We start from the raw sequence: 23200 nt of genomic DNA, 5'->3' as shown, positions 1-23200 counted from the left end.
AGCACTTTTCCCTCCTCCTTTACTCTTGAAATATGTTATGGTCAATTCTGCAAACCTCAACATTGAGTTGATGAGAGTTATGTGTTGTCATTGTACATGGGGGGAAAAAAATCCATTTAGATGTACTGATAAAGATAAATAACGGAAAATGTCATCTATAGATGCAGCCACAAGTAGAACGTTTGGTATATCATTGGAAAAAAACAAAAACAGCAATTTACGTAGAATGTGTGTTAACTTTCACAGCTCGTCCAGATTCCCAATAGTTTATCTAGCAGCATTCGGTAAAGGCAGGCCTATGTGTGTTTCTTGCAAATTGTGCCCCTGAACATAATCAACTGTGCACTGAAAAACAAATCTGTCTATTGACACTTGTTATCAATGTCCTAACAGACCACCATGTAACAACCAATATTTAATGGATGAGATCAAAGTAAAGAATGCTACACAAGTGTAACACCAAAGTATGACCTGAAGGACATTATTAATGTGAACCAACTTCAGAATGGAAGTGAAAGCAGCTTTTTTTTTTTTTTACTTACTTGTGCATGTTTCCAACTTCCACAGGAAGGGATGAAAGGCAATTTCCAGACAAGTTGAGCTCAGTCAGTGAGGAGAGGTCACATAAGGCCAGTGGGAACTCAGACAGCGCATTATTTGACAAACTGAGGGTTCTCAGTTTACAAAACCTGCAATGACGATATAGTGCCGCAGTGCTATAATCAATAATCTCTGCTGAAGTGCTGCATTTCATTTGTAATTTACTCTGAGCTGTTCACAGTTAAGAGGAAAGTAGCTAACACAGACATTCTACATCCAAGAGAAGGACAGAGGGGGGGGGGAGAAACTTAACTAGCTGTTTGTCAGTTGAACACACTGTTTCGAAACACAAAAAAAGGCCGTCAACTCTTTATGACAGTGTATGGTGTATGTGTCCTAGAAAATCACCTTGTAAGTGCTGGAATCCCTTTGTGCAAGGACATGAAGTTGTTTTTCAGATAGAGATGTGTGAGGTCCTGGCTGTAAAACAGCTGAGTAGGCAATTCCTCTAGACTGCAGCATGACAGATCAATTGAGTTCACCCTCTGGGACACAATCTGATTCAGCGGAGGATGGACAGAACCATTGTGTTCAGTTATAATTATCGTGATAAATCTTTAAAACAACATCAGTGTTAAAAGAAACTTCTACAAACATTGAGAAGGTTAAGTCTCACACCTTTGAGGCCGTTCTGTGCCAGTGGAGGTATTCTGTGTATGAGTCATAGCTGATATAGTAGGTCTGGCTCTGGGGACCAACTGAGCTGAGCGCCAAACAGTGGCTGTGTCTCTTCACCTCCTCCACCTGCAATCAGGAACATGTACTGGGTTCTTTGCATCGCAACATTATGTCTGACTGTACCTGAGCTGCCAACCTATAGAAATTCACTTCCACAACAATTTGTGCAAATTTGTCTGAATTTCCATATTTTCACAATTTTGTCAAGAACATTGCCGCGGGAAAGTTATTGTGTTATATTTTGTAATGGGATCAAAATAAGGCTCCATACTGTTCAATTGCAGAACAATCATTACACTATAATCGTAATAGTTAATAAATTCTGGCTTCAATATTTGTTATTTTATATTATCCATCAATTTTTTGTAACGCTTATCCACACTAGGGTCGCGGGCGTGCTGGAGCCTATCCCAGCTATCATCGGGAGACAGGCAGAGTAAACCCTGAACTGGTCGCCAGCCAATTGCAGGGCACATATAAACAAACAAACAACCATTCGCACTCACATTAACACCTACGGGAAATTTAGAGTCTTCAATCAATCGACCACGCATGTTTTTGGGATGTGGGAGGAAACCGGTGGGGCCGGAGAAAACCCATGCAGGAACGGGGAGAACATGCAAACTCAACACAGGAAAGGCTGGGATTTGAACCCCAGTCCTCAGAACTGTGACCAGTCGCCCACCGTGCCGCCTTATTTCATTTTAGATTATATATTTATTTTATGTTTTTATTGCGTCACTGATGATGTAGTGGTACACTCGCCTCACTTTGGTGCGGGCAGCGTGGGTTCAGTCCCCACTCAGTGAATGTGAGTGCAAATGGTTGTCTGTGTCTATATGTGCCCTGCTACTGACTGGCGACCAGTTCAGTGTGCAGTCTGCCTTTCGCCCAAAGTCAGCTGGGATAGGCTCCAGCGCCCCGCGACCCTAACCAGGATAAGCGGAGTTGAAAATGAATAGATGGATGTTTTTATTGCATCACCCTTGTAACAGTTGCAGCCTGAATCAAAGTACCGTATCTTCACGACCATAAGGCGCACTTAAAAGTCTTAAATTTTCTCCAAAATGGACGGGGCGCCTTATAATGCGGCACGACTTATGTGTGCGCAGAGTTCCAAAATCTGTAAATGTTGGTGTGTGACTTTGATGAGCGCTCCGCTTGACTGACTGGGAGCATTTCCTACAGACACGCTGCTTATGTAGAGGAAAGGCGGACGTGACTGAGGACAGACAGCATGCGGACGTTAAAGGGGGAAGGGTGCGTATGAAAGAGGACGCTAAAGAAATGCCTCCAGTAGGTATACACTGCCGGGATGTGTATTGTGCAAAACAACATCGGTTTGGCTAAGGATCCCCGAAAATGGCACCTACGAAGAGACACGCTTACGAAGCACAGTTTAAACTGCAAGCTATCAGTTACGTGGAGGAACATGGGAATCGAACAGCCGTGAGAGAATTCAAGATCAACGAATCCATGGTTTGGAAGTGGAGGAAGCAGGAAAACGAGCTTCGCCAAGTCAAGAAGACGAAGAAGAAGAAGAAGAAGAAGAATCATCTTTTATTGTCATGAACATGCTGAGTTTCCGCAGAAACAAGGCGAGTTGGAAGACCAACTCGAGCAATGGATTAATGAGCAAAGAACAGCCGGGAGAAGCGTCTCTCCAGTCACAATTCGACTGAGGGCAATAACTCGGAGCTTTCCATCATTCCGGGAGGCTTGACGAAGGAACTCCAACCACTGGACATCGGTGTAAACAGGGCTTTCAAAGTGAAGTTGCGAGCGGCGTGGGAGCGATGGATGACAGATGGCGAACACAGCTTTACTAAGACTAGGAGGCAGCGCCGGGCGAGTTATTCCACAATTTGTGAATGGATTGTGGATGCTTGCGCTAACGTGTCTGCTTGCACTGTTGTTTGAGCTTTCGTAAAACCTGGCATAATTTCTGAGGAGCAGCACGGCAACGAGACTGACACAGACAATGACGAGAGGGAACCTGGCATGTTTGCTGGAGAACTTGCCCAGCTGTTCATTTCAGATACAGATGATGAGGACTTTGATGGATTTGTGGATGAGGATTGATCAAAAAATAACGTGAGTAAATTGTTAAATACTGGTGGTTTTGGTGTTTACATCGTCATAGTAAATAATATTCTGTGGGGCTTAGAAAATCAGTGAAATTGCTCGAACATGCCTGGCAATATAGGGGTTCCCTGCTCAGGAAACGGCTGGCAGTGAATGAGTTAGAAATATGAGAGAGGCTTGTAATTTTCATCATAGATATACCTCACCTTTGTGAGACAGAATGAGGAAAAAAAATCCAGAAAAATCACATTGTCTGATTTTTAAAGAATTTATTAGCAAATTATGGTGGAAAATAAGTATTTGGTCACCTACAAACAAGCAAGACTTCTGGCTCTCATAGACCTGTATCTTCTTCTTTAAGAGGTTCTGTTGTCCTCCACTTGTTACCTGTATTCATGGCCCCGGTTTGAACTCGTTATCTGTACAAAAGACACCTGTCCACAACCTCAAACAGTCACACTCCAAACTCCACTATGGCCAAGACCAAAGAGCTGTCAAAGGACGCCAGAAACAAAATTGTAGACCTGCACCAGGCTGGGAAGACTGAATCTGCAATAGGTAAGCAGCTTGGTGTGAAGAAATAAACTGTGGGAGCAATTATTAAAAAATGGAAGACATACAAGACCATTGATAATCGCCCTCGATCTGGGGCTCCACGCAAGATCTCACCCTGTGGGGTCAAAATTATCACAAGAACGGTGAAAAAAAAATCCCTGGACTACACGAGGGAACCTAGTGAATGACCTGCCGAGAGCTGGGACCAAAGTAGCAAAGGCCATCAGTAACACACTACGCTGGGACTCAAATCCTGCAGTGCCAGATGGGTCCCCCTGCTTATGGCAGTACTTGTCCAGGCCCGTCTGAAGTTTGCTAGAGCGCATTTGGATGATCCAGAAGAGGATTGGTAGAATGTCATATGGTCGGATGAAAAAAAAATAGAACGTTTTGGTAAAAACTCAACTTGTCGTGTTTGGAGGAGAAAGAATGTGGAGTTCCATCCAAAGAACACCATACCTACTGTGAAGCATGGGGATGGAAACATCATGCTTTGGGGTTGTTTTTCTGCAAAGGGACCAGGACGACTGATCGGTGTAAAGGAAAGAATGAATGGGGCCATGTATCGTGAGATTTTGCGTGAAAACCTCCTTCTATCAGCAAGGACATTGAAGATGAAACGTGGCTGGGTCTTTCAGCATGACATTGATCCCAAACACACCGCTCGGGCAATGAAGGAGTGGCTTCGTGAAGCATTTCAATGTCCTGGAGTAGCCTAGCCAGTCTCCAGATCTCAACCCCATAGAAAATATTTGGAGGGAGTTGAAAGTCTGTGTTGCCCAGTGACAGCCCCAAAACATCACTGATCTAGAAGAGATCTGCATGGAGGAATGGGATAAAATATCAGCAACAATGTGTGAAAAACCTTGAAGACTTACAGAAAACATTTGACCTCTGTCATTGCCAACAAAGGGTATATAATAAAGTATTGTGATGAACTTTTGTTATTGACCAAATACTTGTTTTCCACCATAATTTGCTAATAAATTATTTTAAAATGAGACAATACAGTTTTCTGGATTTTTTTTCTCATATTGTGTATTGTTATAGGTGAGATGATGAAAATTACAGGCCTCTCTCATCTTTTTAAGTGGGAGAACTTGGACAATTGGTGGCTGACTAAATATTTTTCTGCCCCACTGTATACTGTAATATTAAAAGTGACCAGCAGAGGAACCCGTTTGGACATACTAATAATATTAGCACCCATGTTACGGTAAATTGAACGCTTAAAACAACACACAGAGCAGTCCAGAGTGTTATATACTTATCTCCTCGTATGATATCTATGAATGAGGTCACGGGAAAGTGAAGTGAATGTGTTCTCTTGTACTACAGTACATCATTTGTAAAAGGCGACACAGTGGACGACTGGTTAGCACATCGACCTCACAGTTCTGAGGAGCCGGGTTCAAATGCGGCCTCGCCTGTGTGGAGTTTGCATGTTCTCCCCGTGCCTGCGTGGGTTTTTTAAGGGTACTCTGGTTTCCTCTAGACTTTAGGCCGATCTGATCGGTGGTACCGGCCGATAATTAGCATTTTATGTTGATCGGCTTTCATGTCATAAGTCGCCGAGCCGATCAATGACGTCATCGATCGGCTTCGCACAAGACATTTAACGCCACGTCTTTGTCGCGTATGAATCCATAAGCTAGTCTATTTTTAGCCTTGTCACGTCTTGTTGTGCAGTACTGTAACTATCTGACGGCCAATACAGTTTTTTTTATCTTGACGGTGAAAAAACACGTCGTCGGTGTGGCACTATTTTGCAGTGTCTCAGACAAACAACACGTAAGTTATTTGCAGTCTGTGCACAACTGAAATACGTCGTGGAGAATGTCATCTAAATGCTTTAACAACAAATTTGATCGAGCACCTGAAGAATGTACCCGAGGAGCATGCCGCGTTCAAGCGATGCACCTTTTGGGGGGGGATAAAAATAAAAAAGTCAAACGGACTCGAACTCTGGACAACACCAGTCCATATAGCTGGGACAGTTGAGAAAGTTAGAGTAAGCATGTCATTAACAGTATTTATTAAAGTAATTTAATTGCAATTAAGTAATTTAATTACAGTCAGTTAGCACCCATTATTTCTGTCATGTTTTAATGTTGATTTGACCTAAACTTATGTCAGAGGACAATCCTTGAATGCCACCCAGAGGTCATTGGTGTTTTAACTTTTGTCTAAAATGCTGGAGACTGATTTGAGCTGGGACAGACTCCAGCACGCCCACAACCCCTGTGAGGATAAGCTTTACAGAAAATGGATGAATGGATGGATATAGTATACAGTACACAAGTATATACAATAAATGAGTAAGTCATGTAAATAGACACATTGCTCCATCTTGTGATCGGATCAGTGATTGTTTTTTTTAAACTTGCTGATCAGCCCCAAAAATCCTGATCGTGTAAAGCCTAGTTTCCTCCCACATCCCCAAAACATGCATGGTAGGTTAATTGAAGACTCTCAATTGCCCATAGGTGTGAATGCGAGTGCGAATGGTTGTTTGTTTATATGTGCCCTGCGATTGGCTGGCGACCAGTTCAGGTTGTACCCCGCCTCTCGCCCAAAGATAGCTGGGATAGGCTCTAGCACGCCCGCAATCCTAATTCGGATAAGTGGTAGAGAAGATGGATGGATGATGATCTTAAACAAAGGGGGAAACTACGCAAAAATATAGGAATTTGGGAAGGGTGCCAATACTTTTTCACGGCACTGTATAATGACTTTTTTGAACAATAAAGTGGTAAGTGATTTTTTTGGGGAGCCGCAGATAAAAACAGCAGCAGATAAAACTAGGCATTGAATTCAATAACGTACATAATATATGCAGACAATACAATTTTCTGCTGGAAAATGAGTAATGGGATGTGCCTTCTATAATATACTGTACTTAACAATTCAAGGCATGCTTTGACTTGAATACATACCTTGCCTCCAATAAGAGGGAGTATGTGTATCTTGCCAGTGTGGGCGTGTTTCACAGATGACGCAATAAGGCAGGTTCCACTCAAAGTGACTTGGCGTTTTGACCAGCGGTTCACAGGCAGCACAAGCTTCCCTTTCCGCACGTTGAACACCCCAGAAAGCTGCACACGCTCTGAACCTCCCACACTCCGAGGCTTTCCTGTAAAGAGAGAAAGGCTTATTAGTCGGGATGCACTGAAACCACTTTTTTTCCCCGGAGTCCAAGTAGCAACAGGTAGGGTAGCGGGCTGGAGAAACTCTGTGCTCGTGGAGCGGTACCCACCGAAGACGGAATTGTTTAATGGCATGCCATATCTGTCAAATATGTATTTGTAAGTAATTGGAGTCCAACGAGCACGCTGCGGTATGCCCGCACAACTTAATCTACGGCAAGCAAGGAGGGACACTCTTGGAATGGGAACAAAAGGTGATTCAAAACTGCTTTAACAGTGCAACAAACAACATGTGGCTGTCAACAACCCCCAGAAAGGGACCCCTTAATACCGGCGCTGGATGATGGGCCCCACCTCCAACAGATGGCTGATATTGCACTATATCAAGGACAACTTTGACCATGGGCGTCAGAGAGCTCTCTATTGGCACCCTCTACTCGCAGGCTTTTTGGAAATAAGTCAACAGATCATAAATGAAAAAAAAAAGAGGATGAAGAAAAGCCAAAACATGAACAAGTGGTAACTGTTACATCATGAGAAAAGGAGTGCTGCCAGTTTTTCCCAGTCCCACCTTTTTGACTTTTTGAAGTCAGCTGGGATAGGCTCCAGCTCCCCGTGACCCTAAACTGGAAAAGCATTTTATTGTAATGGCAGACGCATTTGAAGCACTTGTCCGAAATGTAGCATATTCATTGCTATCGAGGTGATGATTAGTGACTTATTCCCGATAAGAAGTGAACTTTCGCCACCGCGGCTTGGCATGGTATTTAGCCGCATTAGCTGCCATTAGCCTGGACAACGCATAATAGTGTGCAACAAGCATTCCCCTTCGTACCCTAACAGAGGAAAGCAGCGAGGTTGGGCGACTGGTCAATGTGGACACGCAGTTTTTTTTAAATTTCTCTCTTTTACAATATAGTGTAAACTACCGCGCGCTGGCCACAGTTTTTGCTTGCATCATAACAACATCCTGTTTTGGCCATTTTATTTCGGTGCCGAAAGTCTTTTGGCTCGAAACCAAAAATACACTTTTGGGCCATTTTCAGCCGAAATATTTCAGTGGTCGAAATTTTGGCGCATCACAATGTACATTTAAACTTTTTCTATAGCTGTGCCCTTGGGCTGCACGATTACGGCCAAAATAATATCCATCCATCCATTTTCTTATCCTCACTAGGGTCGTGGGCTGCTGGAGCCTATCCCAGCTATCTTCGTGCCGGTGGCCAAAAGAATAATCACGGTAATTTTGATCAAGATTGTCAAGATTGTAATCGCCATTATTAATTATTAATATTCCTCATGTTAGGGAAAAAATTATTGCACTACTTTTTTTAACAAACAATACAGACCCTTTCCAAAAAAAAAATAGAATATCAAGTATATGTATTTCCATAATTCCATTCAAAAAGTTAAACTTTCATAGATTATAGATTCAGGGCCCACAATTTAAACAATATTTGTTTATTTTTACATAATTTGGGCTTCCAGCTCATAAAACCCACAAAATCTGGAATTCAAAAAATTTTTAATACTATGAAGAATTTAGCCCAAATTTTCCAGGCCATAAATGTTTGAAACTGAGTGTCACACACTAATCATCTACTGAATTCAAAACACCTGCACAGGATGACCCAGATGTCATTAAATTGCTTCAGTTTGGTTCAATTGTCTCAGTTGGGTTCAATATGGGGAAGACTGCAGACTTGACAACTGGCCAGAAGACCATCATTGATACCCTCAATAGGATGGGTAAGCCACAAAAGTTCATAGCTAAGGAGGCTGGCTGTTCACAGAGTGCTGTGTCCAAGCATATCAATGGAAGGACAAAATGTGGTAGGAGATGATGCACCAGCAAAAGAGATGACCGTGGGCTTCAGCGGATGATCAAACAGAGAAGATTCAAGAATCTAGCAGAGATCCAGAAGGAGTGGAATGAGGCGGGAGTCACAGCTTCAAAAACTACCACATTCAGACGCATCCGTCTTTTTTTTTTTTCTGTCATAGGCTCTTACGTTGGTTTGAAGACTAAAATAAACGCTAAAAGCCATCAGTGCAAAAGCACAACCTACTGTTTACCTTGTTAGCTGTCTCAATGTTGGCATAGACGTATTTTATTGTTTCACTCACCCAATTGACTGAGAGTTGACTTCACTGAAGATCTGCGGGGTGTTGGCTGAGCGTGTCAGACGCTACACATCGTGAAAGCCTCCTTTGCACAATATAATCTTATTCCAAGTGTTGCACTGAGGCGGTCATTCATTTTAACAAAGTTAAGAAACTCTTGTTTGCCGCCGCTGTTGGGCACAAGCACGCGTGTTCTTCTTCTTCGTTGGTTTTTGACATTTCTTCATTGGTTTTCGCCACTTCTAGGCATTGAAACTGGGAACCGAAATGTTTTAGTTTGAATGATTCCGGGAGAACCGGATCGTTAATCCCGGTTCCATTCGGTTCTTGATTCTCGATGACTGACCTTAACTGAGGCAAGGGGGGCCTGCAGTTCTTTACAAGTTGTCCAGAGTTCCTTTGTGGCCTCCTGGATGAGTCATTGCTGTTTTCTTGGGGCAATCTTTGTAGGCTGGCCACTCTTTGGAAGGTTCACCACTGTTCCATGTTTTCTCCATGTGGGAATAATGGCTCCCCCTAAGGATTGCTGGAATCCTGATCCTCCTTTTGTAAACCTTTCCAGACTAGATGCCAATTACTTTACTTCTTGACTGTTCTGGAATTTCTTTGGATCGTCTCATTTTGTTGCAGCTTTTTTAGATATTTTGTCCGACTTGATTTTGTCGGGACACATTCTGTTTAAGTGATTTCTTGATCGAACAGGTATGGAGGTAATCAGGCATTGTTGTCATCAGTGAATATTAACCAAAAATTGTGATTACCCACAAATAATTCATGATGTAACGAGGGGGGTAATTACATTTTTCCCCTACACAAGGCCAGGTAACTGAGAAATATATTTTTTTAATAAATAAAATCACCATTTAAAAAGTTTAATTTGTTCACTTGGGTTATAGTTGTCTGATATCCATTCACATTTGTTTGATGATCTTAAGCAAAGTGGAGAAACTATGCAAAAATATAATTTGAGAAGGGGGACCATACTTTTTCACAGCACTGTATGGTGCTAACGAAAGTGCAACATTTGCTACTTTTTTCATACTAGCTTTGACAAAACGTTCACTTGAATGTTTCTTTGTAGCAGGCAGATCAGTTTTTCGCTTCTTAGCTTTAGCAATGCGGTCAGCCACTGAAAATGGTGCTTTTAGCACAGACGCTATCGTAGTTGTGACCCTACAGTGTTTCTGTCCTTAATGTTCACGTTTTGGTTTTTTTCTTCAATAAAATCCACAGCTTCTTTAATACAACGTACGTTTATCTAAATTGTGGCGATGCAGTTTTGAGGGTTTGATAGCTTCAGTAACTAGTCAGTCACCACATATTATACAGACTGGGTGTGTAATGCTATTAATCTGTAACTCAAGTTAGACTTTTATATTTTCTTTTGAACACTGCTTTCTTTTTGCTGGCAGTCTGTGACTCTGGTGTCTCGTAAATGGCTTTCTCCCCTTCCAAAGGATTGCTCCAGTCAAATTTGTTTTTGGATCACTGTTTCGTGTTTCACTGATGCATAAAAGGCTGCCAGGGGCGATAGTTGTCGTTTTTCAAAATATAATACCTGCAAGAATGAAAATAAAATAACAATTTTAACCACGTCATTATTTCTTTTCATTCCAGTACCAAATGATACTCGGCCTGATGCGTGTGTGGACAGGGGTTTGGGCATCCCTGCACAATCAAGACCGTTATCAGCTTGACCATTCTGACCAATTTCATGCGATAGTTACGTCACATGATTTATCACATAAGAAGCAGGCCGCAAACCCTTTTAACAAATCCATCTATTCTCTTAACCGCATACCCTCACTAGGGTCATGGGTGTGCGGGCGCCATCTCAGCTGACTTCAGGCGAGAGGCAGAGTCTCCCCCTGAACGGGTCGCCAGCAAACCACAGGGCACATAAAAAAAATAAAATAAATAAAAAACACTTACATTCACACCTACGGAAAATACGGAAAATTTAAGAGTCTGCAATTAACCTATTGTTGGATTTACCCTACCCAACATTATAAAAAATAGACACAAAAAGGAATGAAGACGCTGGTTTCTTTTTGTCATGAGGAGGGCTTATGGGAGATTGTTCAGATTACAGCCTCTCAACACGCTCTAAACAATCTCTCCCGTCGCTCCTGCATTTATTTGAAAATAGGGAGGTTTCCAAGTTAACAAGACATAACGTACTAAGCTACAAGACACAACACACTAAGGGTAGGGTTTCAAGGTGAAAACATGGGACCAACACGTCCCGGCCACGTCCTTCTCTCTGATGATTCCTGCTGAGTCATCTCCTTGAAGGAGAGACATCTTCCTTTATCAAAATCGCCCATAATACGAATGCAAGCTAAGCAAATAAATGATAACTTCTACAATATATTTAACACCTACCATGCATATTTTTAGATTGTGGGAGGAAACTGCAGTACCACTAAGGGAGGACGGATTAGAAACCGGGTCTTCAGAACTGTGAGGTGGTTAGCACATTCGCCTCACAGATCTGAGGTCCAAATCCAGCCACAAATCATAATGTCATAATGTTAAGGTACAGTGGGTAGGGAAAGTATTCAGACCCCCTAAAAATGTTCACTCTTTGTTACATTGCAGCCATTTGCTAAAATCATTTAAGTTCATTTTTCTTCCTCATTAAATGTACACACAGCACCCCATATTGACAGGAAAAAAATTAAATTTTTGCAATTTATTTAAAAAGAAAAACTGAAATATCACACAGCCATAAGTATTCAGACCTTTTGCTCAGTATTTAGTCGGAGCACCCTTTTGAGCTAATATAGCCATGAGTCTTTCACACCTGGATTTGGGAATGCTCTGCCATTCCTCCTTGCAGATCCTCTCCAGTTCAGTCAGGTTGGATGGTAAACATTGGTGGACAGCCATTTTCAGGTTTCTCCAGAGATGCTCAATTGGGTTTAAGTCAGGGCTCTGTCTGGGCTATTCAAGAACAGTCACGGAGTTGTTCTGAAGCCACTCCATCCTTATTTTAGCTGTATGCTTAGGGTGATTGTCTTGTTGGAAAGTGAACTTTCGGCCCAGTCTGAGGTCCTGAGCACTCTGGAGAAGGTTTTTGTCCAGTATATTCCTGTACTTGGCCACATTCATCTGTCCTTCAATTGCAAACAATTGTCCTGTACCTGCAGCTGAAAAACTCCCCCACAGCATGATGCTGCCACCACCATGCTTCACTGTTGGGACTGTATTCAGAATCAGAATCATCTTTATTTGCCAAGTATGTCCAAAAAATACACAAGGAATTTGTCTCCGGTAGTTGGAGCCGCTCTCGTGCGACAACAGACAATCAATTGACAGAGAACACTTTTGAGACATAAAGACATTGACAAAAAACAGTCACTGAGCAATAAGGGGTTAATAGTTATCTGGTAATGCGGGTAAATTTTCTTTTTGACAATTGTGCAAAAGATGCAGACTCCTCTAGCACTTAGAGCAGTTTGAATGACTAATATTGCAATAGTCCGGTGCAATGACCATTGTGAAAAGGACGCCGAGACTTCAAGGAGTGTATGCAGTTTAAAGTGACGAGTAGCGCGATAATCTGGGACAATGTTGATTGTGCAAATCTTGCAGATACTCCTCAGTCAGTGTGCAAATGGAGCAGATTCTACTCTGGCACGAGTGGCCAGTATTGGTCAACAACAGATATGCAAATAGTGCAGCGTGGCGAGACTACTACAGTTAGTGCACAAGTAATATATAATTGGCCCCACAGAAATGTGACAATGAACTCAAGTCAAAAAATTGCCAGCATGTTGTAATGGAATTGTAGGTTAGGTGTTTAAGAAGTTGATCGCAAGAGGGAAGAAGCTGTTGGAATGTCTGCTAGTTCTAGTTTGCATTGATCGGTAGCGCCCACCAGAGGGAAGGAGCTGGAAGAGCTGGTGACCGGGATGCGGAGGGTCCGAGAGGATTTTGTACGCTTTTGTCTTAGTTCTGGCAGCGTGCAAGTCCTCAAGGGTGTGTAGGGGGGTACCGACAATCCTGTCAGCAGTTTTGATTGTCCGTTGCAGTCGGAGTTTGTCCTTTTTTGTAGCAGCACCAACCCAGACTGTGAAGGAAGAACACAGGAATGATTCGATGACCACTGTGTAGGCCGAGATTTCTCAGAAGCCGCAGGAAGTACATCCTCTGCTGGGCCTTTTTGAGGACGGAGTTGATGTTGGTCACCCACTTCAGGTCCTGAGAGACTGTAATTCCCAGGAACTTGAAGGTCTCGACGGTTGACACAAGGCAGCTGGACAACGTGAGGGGCAGCTGTGGCAAAGGATGCCTCCTGAAGTCCACGATCATCTTTACAGTCTTGAGTGTGTTCAGCTCCAGGTTGTGTCGGCTGCACCACAGCTCCAGCCGCTCCACTTCCTGTCGATAGGCAGACTCGTCACCGTCCTTGATGAGGCCGAGGACAGTGCTGTCATCTGCAAACTTGAGGAGTTTGACAGTTGGGTGCGCTGAGGTGCAGTCGTTCGTGTAGAGAGAGAAGAGCAGCGGAGAGGACACAACCTTGGGGCGCCCCAGTGCTGATGCTGCGTGTGGATGAGGTGGTCTCTCCCAGCCTCACCTACTGTGTCCTGCCCGTCAGGAAGCTGTAAATCCACTGGCAGATGGCAGGTGAGACGCTGAGCTGGAGAAGCTTGGTTGAAAGGAGTTCAGGGATGATGGTGTTGAACGCTGAGCTGAAGTCCACGAACAGGATCCTCGCGTAGGTCCCTGCACTGTCGAGGTGTTCAAGGATGAAGTGCAGTCCCATGTTGACTGCATCATCCGCAGACCTCTTCGCTCGGTAGGCAAACTGCAGGGGGTCCAGCAGGGGACCTGTGACGCTCTTGAGCTGGTCCAGCACGAGACGTTCAAAGGACTTTATGACCACAGATGTCAAGGCGACAGGCCTGTAGTCATTTAGACCCGAGATTGTAGGTTTCTTGGGGACTGGAATGATGGTGGAGCGTTTGAAACAGGATGATACTTCGCACAGTTCCAGAGATGTATTGAAGATCTGAGTGAAGACTGGCGCGAGCTGGTCCGCGCAGTCTTTGAGGCAGGATGGGGACACATGGTCCGGGCCTGCCGCTTTGTTAATCTTCTGTTGTTTGAAGATGCGTCTCACATCCTGTTCATGGATGGTTAACGCAGAAGTCAGAGGTGTGGTTGTGGTCGCGGGTGCGGCCGGGTGGGTGTGTGGTGTGAAACTGTCCTTTGCAAATCTGCAGTAGAATGTATTCAAGTCGTTGGCTAGTGTGCTATTGTTCTCCTCTTGGGGGATCGTCGCTTGTAATTAGTCAACGATTGGAATGCACGCCAGACTGATTTAGGGTCGTTAGCGCGAAACTGTTTTTCCAACTTTGCTGCATAGTTCCTCTTTGCAATGTTAATTTATTTAGTCAGCAGGTTTCTAGCACAATTATACACGGCCCTGTCCCCGCTCTGATATGCGTCCTCCTTATCTTGGCGAAGCTGCTTAAGTTTGGCAGTGAACCACAGCTTGTTGTTGTTGAAAGTGCGAAATGACTTTGTTGGTACACAAACCTCTTCACAGAAACTGATATAGGATGTAACAGTGTCCGTACATTCATCCAGGCTGCCAGCTGAATTTTCAAAGACACTGCAGTCTGTGCAGTCTAAACAGCTTTGAAGTTCTATCTTTGCTTCATTGGTCCACTTTTTCACTGTTTTCACTGTAGGCTTCGAGCATTTAAGTTCCTGCCTGTATGTCGGTATTAAGTGAATTAAGCAGTGATCAGACAAGCCCAGGGCTGCACCAGGTATAGCACGGTATGCGTTTTTTAGTGTAGTATAGCAGTGGTCCAGAATGTTATTTTCCCTGGTAGGACAGTCGATGTGCTGCTTGTATTTAGGGAGTTCGTGGTTGAGTTTAGCTTTGTTAAAGTCCCCGAGAATAATGAGGAGTGAGTCCGGGTGTTTTTTTTTCCAATTTCGTTGACTTGTTCCGCAAGCGTTAGCAGTGCGGCGTTCGTGTTAGCTTGAGACGGGATGTACGCTCCAGCGAGGATGAATGATGCGAACTCACGCGGCGAGAAGAATGGCTTACAGTTCAAAAACAGCGTCTCCAAATGCGGGCTGCAGTGTGTGCTGAGCTCTGTGACGTCCCTACATCATTTTTCGTTGATATAGAAGCATATCCCGCCGCCTTTTGTTTTCCCCGATAACTCCGCGATACGGTCCGCTCGGTGAAGATGGAAACCTGGAAGCATGACGGCGCCATCGGGTACAGCCTCACAAAGCCAGGTCTCTGTAAAGCACATGGCGGCGGAACGTCCAAAGTCTTTACTGGTCTTTATCAGGAGATGAAGCTCGTCCATTTTGTTGGGTAGGGAGCGTACATTCGCGAGGTGGATTGACGGGAACGCCAATCTGTATCCTCTCTTGCGGCGTTTCACCTGGATGCCGGCTCGCTTCCCTCTGTGGCGTCGCCTGCGCCTCCATGCGCCGAAAACCGCGGACGCCGCTCCGGTGAGTAATTCGGACTTTCTTTCACCAACTTTCGCAAATCCGCTCAGTTTTTTCCCCGGAGTAGTCTCCTTTATTTTTAGCAAGTCTCCCCTTGTGTAAGTGAGTCGTGTAATGTCTCCAAAGACGAACGAAAAACACAAACACAATACTAGAGAGCGCAGAACCGAGGCGACAACACTGGTAGGCGCCATCTCGCCTTCAATTGGACAGGTGATGAGCAGTGCCTGGTTTTCTCCACACAAACCACTTAGAATTAAGGCCTAAAAGTTCTATCATGGTCTCATCAGACCAGATAATCTTATTTCTCACCATCTTGGAGTCCTTTAGGTTTGTTTTTTTTTTAGCAAACTCCATGCAGGATTTCATGTCTTGCACTGAGGAGAGGCCTCCGTCGGGCCACTCTGCCATAAAGCCCCAACTGGTGGAAGGCTGCAGTGATGATTGACTTTCTAGAACTTTCTCCCATGTCCCGACTGCATCTCTGGAGCTCAGCCACAGTGATCTTTGAGTTCTACTTTACCTCTCTCACCAAGGCTCTTCTCCCCCAATTGTTCAGTTTGGCTGGACGGCCTGCTCTAGCAAAGTTTCTGGTCATCCCAAACATTTTCAATTTAAGGATTATGGAGGCCACTGTGCTCTTAGGAACCTTAAGTGCAGCAGAATATTTTTTGTAACCTTGGCCTGATCTATGTATTGTCACAATTCTGTCTCTGAGCTCTTCAGGCAGTTCCTTTGACCTCATGATTCTCATTTGCTGACATGCACTGTGCGCTATCAGGTCTTATGTAGACACGTGTGTGGCTTTCCTCATCAAGTCGAATCAGTATTATCAAACACAGCTGGACTCCAATTACGGTGTAGAACCATCTCAAGGATGATAAGAAGAAATGGACAGCACCAGAGTTAAAAATATGAATGTCACAGCAAAGGGTCGAAATACTTATGGCTGTTTGATATTTATGTTTTTTTTTTATATAAATCTGCAAAAATTTCAACAATTCTGTTTTTTTGTCAAAATGATGTGCTGTGTGTACATTAATGAGTGGAAAAAAATTAACAAATGATTTTGGCAAATGGCTGCAGTGAAAAATTTAAGGGGTCTGAATACATTCCGTACCCACTGTAAGTCTGAGTGGAGTAATTTAACTGTCCTATTCCACTTAACAAAAATACACAAGATTACGCTTCAGCGAGAGAAGTAATCGCTCTTAAATATGAATGTCATGACGAGCATGTAAGGAAACATTGAAGAGACCATAACAGGAAAAATTGTTGGCAGTCACTTTTTGTGTGTAATTTAGTAATGGTGATGCATAGGACCGATACATGCTCTGACACCATGAGATACAGACGAAATTTTGGCGGCTACGCTGCAAAATCGGATTAGTAACCCCCGAGACTAATTTTCCTCCTCATCCACTTTTTTTCCCCCTCTTATTACGGGGCGGATTATTATTTTTCCAATCCTTGCTGACACCAAGATAACATTGTGGAGCCACTCGAAGATTTCATCGACGGCTCTTTTGATCGCTTCGTCATACAACCTAGCGGATCCCACCATGACGACTGCAGCAATCTGCTGAAAAGACAGGAAGGCTAACTCATCCACTAGCACTGAAGATTTAGAACTCTGCTCTCCCGACCATGTTCAAGTCCTCTCCTCCATTGACAAGAAGTTATCACTTCTTGATCTAGTACACCGGGAGATTAAGTAGCTCAAAACCATATTGGCGTTCACGCACCAACAAGTCAGTGAGCTAACAGAAGACAATGCCGAACTTCAGTCAGCCATGAAAGCGATAACAACGCAGGTAGAAGTTCTCAAGAAAGAAAGAAGAAAAAAAGAGAAAAAAAATTAAAAACTCAAAGAAGCAATGCTGGATTTACAGTCAAGAAGCATGCGGGATAACGTAATATTTTCCAGCATTTCCGAGAGTACACCTGACAATACAGGGGCTCGAGTAAAACATTTCATGTCGACAGCGCTGACAATCCTGAAGGAAAGACTCACACTCACTAACATCACCTTCCACCAAGTACATAGACTAGGAGGACCGCGAGTAGGGAGTCATCCCCGTCCTATCATCGCCAAATTCGAACATTTCCAGCAGTCTTTGTCAAGTCAAAAGGATGGGAGCTGAAGGGTATACAGTTTGGGATGAATGACCAGTTTCCACACGAAATCAATGAGCGATGTACCCTCTAATGAAGAATTACCGCCAACAAGGAGAATGTGCCTCACTGGTTGTGGACATACTATGCGTAGACTGTCAACTTTTTTGCGATTCCAAAGTCACCCCTTGGCTCTTCTAATAGATGAGTATTACTTTCAAGTTTGCTCTAATATTTGGTATTTAGTGAAGAAAAACGGTGCAGTAATTTGTTTAGGGGGGGGGGGGGGGGGGGAGGAATTGCGCACATCGTATTGCACCCTCTTCTCACTGACATGGGACATTTCCCTTGTTTTCTTTTTACTTATCTTTCTCTATGGTATTTCCTTTTCCCTTCTTTATGGCACCCCCCCCCCCCGCTCCCTGACTGCTCACTCCCCCTTCCCTGACCCCACCATATGCATATGTACCATATTTTCACGTCCATAAGGCGCACTTAAATGTATTACATTTTCTCCAAAATGGACAGTGCCCCTTATAATGCGGCGCGCCTTATGTGTGCGCAGAGTTCCAAAATCTGTAAATGTTGTTGTGTGACTTTAATGAGCGCTCCGCTTGACTGAATAGGAGGATTTCTTGTCGACACGCTGCTTATATAGAGAAAGGAGGACGTGACTAAGGACAGCATGCGGACGTAAAGGGGGAAGGGTGCGCGTGACAGAGGACGCTAAAGACACGCCCCCAGTGGGTATATAGTTCCGGTATGTGCATCGGTTTGGCTGAGGACCCCCGAAAATGGCACATATGAAGAGACACGCTTACGAAGCACAGTTTAAACTGTAAGCTATTAGTTACGTGGAGGAACATGGGAATCGAGCAGCCGCGAGAGAATTTGAGATCAACGAATCCATGGTTCGCAAGTGGAGGAAGCAGGAAAACGAGCTTCGCCAAGTCCAGAAGACCAAGCTGAGTTTCTGCGGAAACAAGGCGAGGTGGCCCAAGTTGGAAGACCAACTCGAGCAATGGATTAATGAGCAAAGAACAGCCGGGACCGTCTCTACCGTCACCATTCGACTGAGTGCAATAACTTGGAGCTTGCCATCATTCCGGGAGGCTTGACGAAGGAATTCCAACAACTGGGCATCGGTGTAAACAGGGCGTTCAAAGTGAAGTTGTGAGCAGCGTGGGAGCCATGGATGACAGATGGCGAACACAGCTTTACTAAGACTACAAGGCAGTGCTGGGCGAGTTACGCCACAATTTGTGAATGGATTGTGGATACTTGGGCTAACGTGTCTGCTTGCACTGTTGTTCGAGCTTTCGGAAAAGCCGGAATCATTTCTGAGGAGCCGCACGCCAACGAGACTGACTCAAGACAATGACGAGAGGGAACCCGTCGTGTTTGATTGAGAACTTGACCAGCTGTTCATTTTGGATACAGACGATGAGGACGTTGATGGATTTGTGGATGAGGATTGATCAAAAAATAACACGAGTACCTTGTTAAATACTTCAACAAAGTACAACCGAACTCGGTTTTGCTCCCACTGCCTTTTAACTTTCACTTTCACACCAGGCTCTCACTGCTTTTTTGACAGCTGTGTCTGTCTTAAGTATCTTGAGGGCCCCTGCAGCACTCTACATTAAACATTTTGAGAGGTCCATATGAATGAGGAAGTTCAGATGATGAATAGAGTGCAAAAAGTCCACACACACCTGCTCAAATGCCAGATTTTTTTATATAAAAAAAATAGACCAAAAAAATTTCAAAACTTTTTTCACCACTGTGACAACTCGTACAACTCAATTTAATATATATATATTTAATCTTTTCAAATGGGGAAGTAAAATAACTGAGAAGGCTGCACAAGTCTGCACACCATAACTGGGATGTGGCTGTTTTCAGAATTTCCAATCACAATGAACTTGTGTTACACCAGAGTCAGCACACACCTGTCACCATTTAAAATGCCTCTAATTAACCCTAAATAAATTTCAGATGTTCTAATAGGGTTTTACTGACACTTCTTTTAAGCTTTTGAGCACAAGCCTTAGGGTTTTATGCTAACGCTGACTGCTATTTCGCTGTTCATAATTGCTTCCACCTTGTTAAAGGCCACAGTTCCGGCTCAAGAAAAACAGCACCAAAAGCATGATGCTTCCATCGCCATGCTTCCCTGAAGCACATCGATTACAGGACACTTCTGATGGTCATTGTGCATGCAAAACGGTGTAAATTCACTTGTATGTGCCCGCAGACACATTCCCCTGGAACTTATTCACTAGGTGTGGGGCCACTCACTCATTGTGAGAAATAACTTATGACTATGCGAACTTCTTGGGTATCCCCTCACTCACACTCTGGTCCTATAGGCATTTATAATTTACATAGCCAGTCCCACCACACTTCAGTTGTACAGCCGGGTTCACGACCCTTGTCCTGCGTGCTACCACTCCGTCCGTGTCTTTCATATTTGTGATATGAAAAAAAGAGCAAGATAGGGCGTGTAGATTTTTTTATATCCACTGTAAATTCATTTCAGCTTTATGCCAACTACAAAAAAATAAAAAAGTGTGATCCATGTCAGTCATGAAAAGAAAAAACAAGATGGGCACACATTCAACTTACCTTCCTTTTTAAGTTTTGGTTTAGTGGCACGGATGGACAAATATACAGTGCACAATATGACAGCCCCCAATGTTGATACTGTGCAAATTTGAAAAACTTTGGATATTGTAAAGTACAGTCAAAAACAATGTTAGGGAAAGCGTATGCACGGTACTCCATTATCACATCATGAGGTTATTACTTTGTGGAAAGTGTAAAAATGAGGTCAAAAACCGTATTCAATTGTGCTAATCCCAAAAGAGATCATGACGGTTTCCAAACATCTTTACTTGGGAGCTAAACAGGGCCATTATCAATGACAAGTTAGAAAAACAAGGAGGACTGAAACCAAAATGTTATAAATCTGTCATTTATAGGGTAGAGTACACCTGATGTCTCCAGATGCATCATGTACAGAGAGAAAAGCACAACACTGAGTTATAGACCACACTGAACAAACACAATAACAGACTTCAAGGCACACAATATGTACGCACAACAAAAAAGCACACAATAACCGACCGCTGTACTGAGCAGATAGCAGCTCTGACATCTACTGTACACGATATGAGGTAAGGAAAATGAAACCTATCAAAATAATTGTTAATTTAAGACATACAGTGCATATAGAACTCAAATTCAAATCCAGTAATGATTTTTTTTCCCCTAATTACTCACCAAAGTAGAAGCGAATTAGGCTGCCAATGCCTGGATTCATTCCCTCCTCCTGCACCCTCCATGGGTCTTCAAAGCCAAGGTTCGTGAGGTACTCATTTAATATTTGCAGAGGCCTCTCGTCATCTCGTAGACGTCGCACAATTCCACCGTGCAGCTGGACAAAGAGAGCCGGAGTCGGGCTAGTATTGATCGGCTCTGGCCAAGCTCTGCTCCCTGCCAGGATCTCCGGGTCAGGCTGCACTGATGCTTGGTTACTCAGGGGTCGGGCCTGAGGACTGCTGGAGCATTTGGAGGAATGTTTCACTACTTGAGGTGAATATTTGCAATCGCCAGCTGCAGCCCCGCTGGCATCTTCTAGCGTGCTTATCAATTGCTGTGGAGCATTTGTGAGGTATGTAGTTGAGGGCAGGTCTGCAGGAGAGTTGCTGGCAGAATGCGTTGGAGAGGAGGTGAGCTCGACCTCATCAGAAGAGCTCTCAAATGGGTCCGGTCCCTCTGTGGCACTGTCACAGTTGGGGCTCAAAGCTGATGAGTCTGTACCCAAACCTGTGCCTTCACTAAGTGAGTCCTGCTGCAGTGTGCTTTTGGGTCCTCCTAGACTTAACTCCTCACAATTACTATTCTCCATATCTGATCCAGAGTACACTCCAGAACAGTCGGTGGTAGCGCTCAAGTTTAAATCCATGCCAATGTCAGTCAGGCAAACCTCTGATGAAGAGTTACTTGTAGTTTTATCACCCAAAAAGAGGCTTGTATCGAAATAACACTGCTTTGTCCGACTGTTAGACTGCAGAGCCTCATTTTCTTTGGGATCTGATCCATCATGATGTGTACCATCAATCTGTCCATTAATACCCTTACAAAAACTTACATTAGCAGTATTTTCACAATTTACTCTCAAGACAGACTCAGCTTTACTTGCATGCAATTTACTGACCACCTCTGTAGCTGTAGTATCCACTGTGCATAGCACCGGCCGTGGGTAGGAGGGCGTGAGCCAGTCGTGGACGTGAATGCAGCCCCTTTTAAGGTCCGATGTCACCCAGCCCTTATCGGAGGCCAGAAGCTGCTTTGACTGTTTCTGCCTGAGGAAGGTTTTCCTATCCAGACTCAGGGTGCTCAGTGGAGAAGCGGAAGGAGCGGAACCGGCCGCCTCCGCGGGAGACACGCCGGGAGAGCAGCTCGTCGGCGGGCACCCCAGCGACAGATTCCTCTTGTGCCGCTGGCGTCTCTTACTCAACAAGGAGTTGGTCGAGGTGCTGTTGTTGACGGATGAAATGGTGTAAATGTTACCAGTCTTCACCGAGGACATGTTGATATTTTTGGCCGCACCGCCGATAGCAACTTGGTTCTGGTAGATCCCATTCCTGATGGCAATCTGGAGAAGGGAGGTGGCCGCGATTCCCTTCCCTAAGAGTTTTGCCTCTGAGCCTCCACCCTCATCTTCGCCAATGGATGCTCGTTTTCCAGTAGACAGTGATGTAAATCCGCTCGATTTCACGTGGACGCCGTTATGATTAGACTCTGGCGTCCATTGTGGCGTTTGCGAGGTTAAAAGAGCTCGACACTCGTCTTCCTTCACACGTTCCATCCCCGTACCGAGAACAGCCTGCAGGTGAAGGCTAGCCTTCGTTAGCGTGGAGCCTTTAGCTTGGACGAGTCGAAAACGAATGGGCTCCGGTTAGCCTAGCACGCGAAGTTGCTTCGTCGTTCGTCCAAAGAGTTGTTTCGCCACATCATCCCATTGTTGTTAGCTCAACGGCAAGAGCTAACCAGCTAGTTGAGATGTTAAAACGCGGTTCGAGTTTGTCGCCGTAGAAGACAGCGGGAGAAGGCGAGTCCCGTTGTACAGACGGATGAGTGACGGACGGCAAAGCTGGGCGGGTCTCATTGAATATGATGAATAATGGTGCATTCGGGGTCTAACTAATGCTCGGAAATTTACACTTTTCATGGTAAAAACTACAAGGAAATGAGGACAGCACCGCCCCTCGATTATCTCCCACATGGACGGTTTTAATTGACTTGTTTTCAGGATTTATAAATAGGAATAATAATGCTTATTAAAAATATATAGATTGGAATGTGTAGTAATATATTTATGGATCAATTGAGTTCAC

The 23200-nt window shown here is 44.1% G+C and overlaps 1 protein-coding gene across 1 annotated transcript in view; it reads right to left on the bottom strand.

Moving 5' to 3' along the window:
* LOC133405893 (PH domain leucine-rich repeat-containing protein phosphatase 1-like) overlaps positions 1-22962 on the bottom strand; it is a 47592-nt gene extending 24630 nt beyond the window's left edge. The window contains exons 1-5 of the mRNA XM_061682949.1: positions 21081-22962; positions 6855-7051; positions 1219-1344; positions 949-1097; positions 543-689 (exon numbers count right to left, since the gene is read on the bottom strand). Coding sequence (XP_061538933.1) covers positions 543-689; positions 949-1097; positions 1219-1344; positions 6855-7051; positions 21081-22671 — 2210 coding nt within the window. The 5' untranslated portion in view covers positions 22672-22962. The remainder of the gene's footprint in view (positions 1-542; positions 690-948; positions 1098-1218; positions 1345-6854; positions 7052-21080) is intronic.
* Positions 22963-23200: the final 238 nt, after the last annotated feature.

Source organism: Phycodurus eques, chromosome 8 (assembly GCF_024500275.1).
Source record: "Phycodurus eques isolate BA_2022a chromosome 8, UOR_Pequ_1.1, whole genome shotgun sequence".
Lineage (NCBI taxonomy): Eukaryota > Metazoa > Chordata > Actinopteri > Syngnathiformes > Syngnathidae > Phycodurus > Phycodurus eques.
The sequence above is the reverse complement of the archived record's forward strand: the minus strand, read 5'-3'. Positions and strand labels throughout refer to the sequence as shown.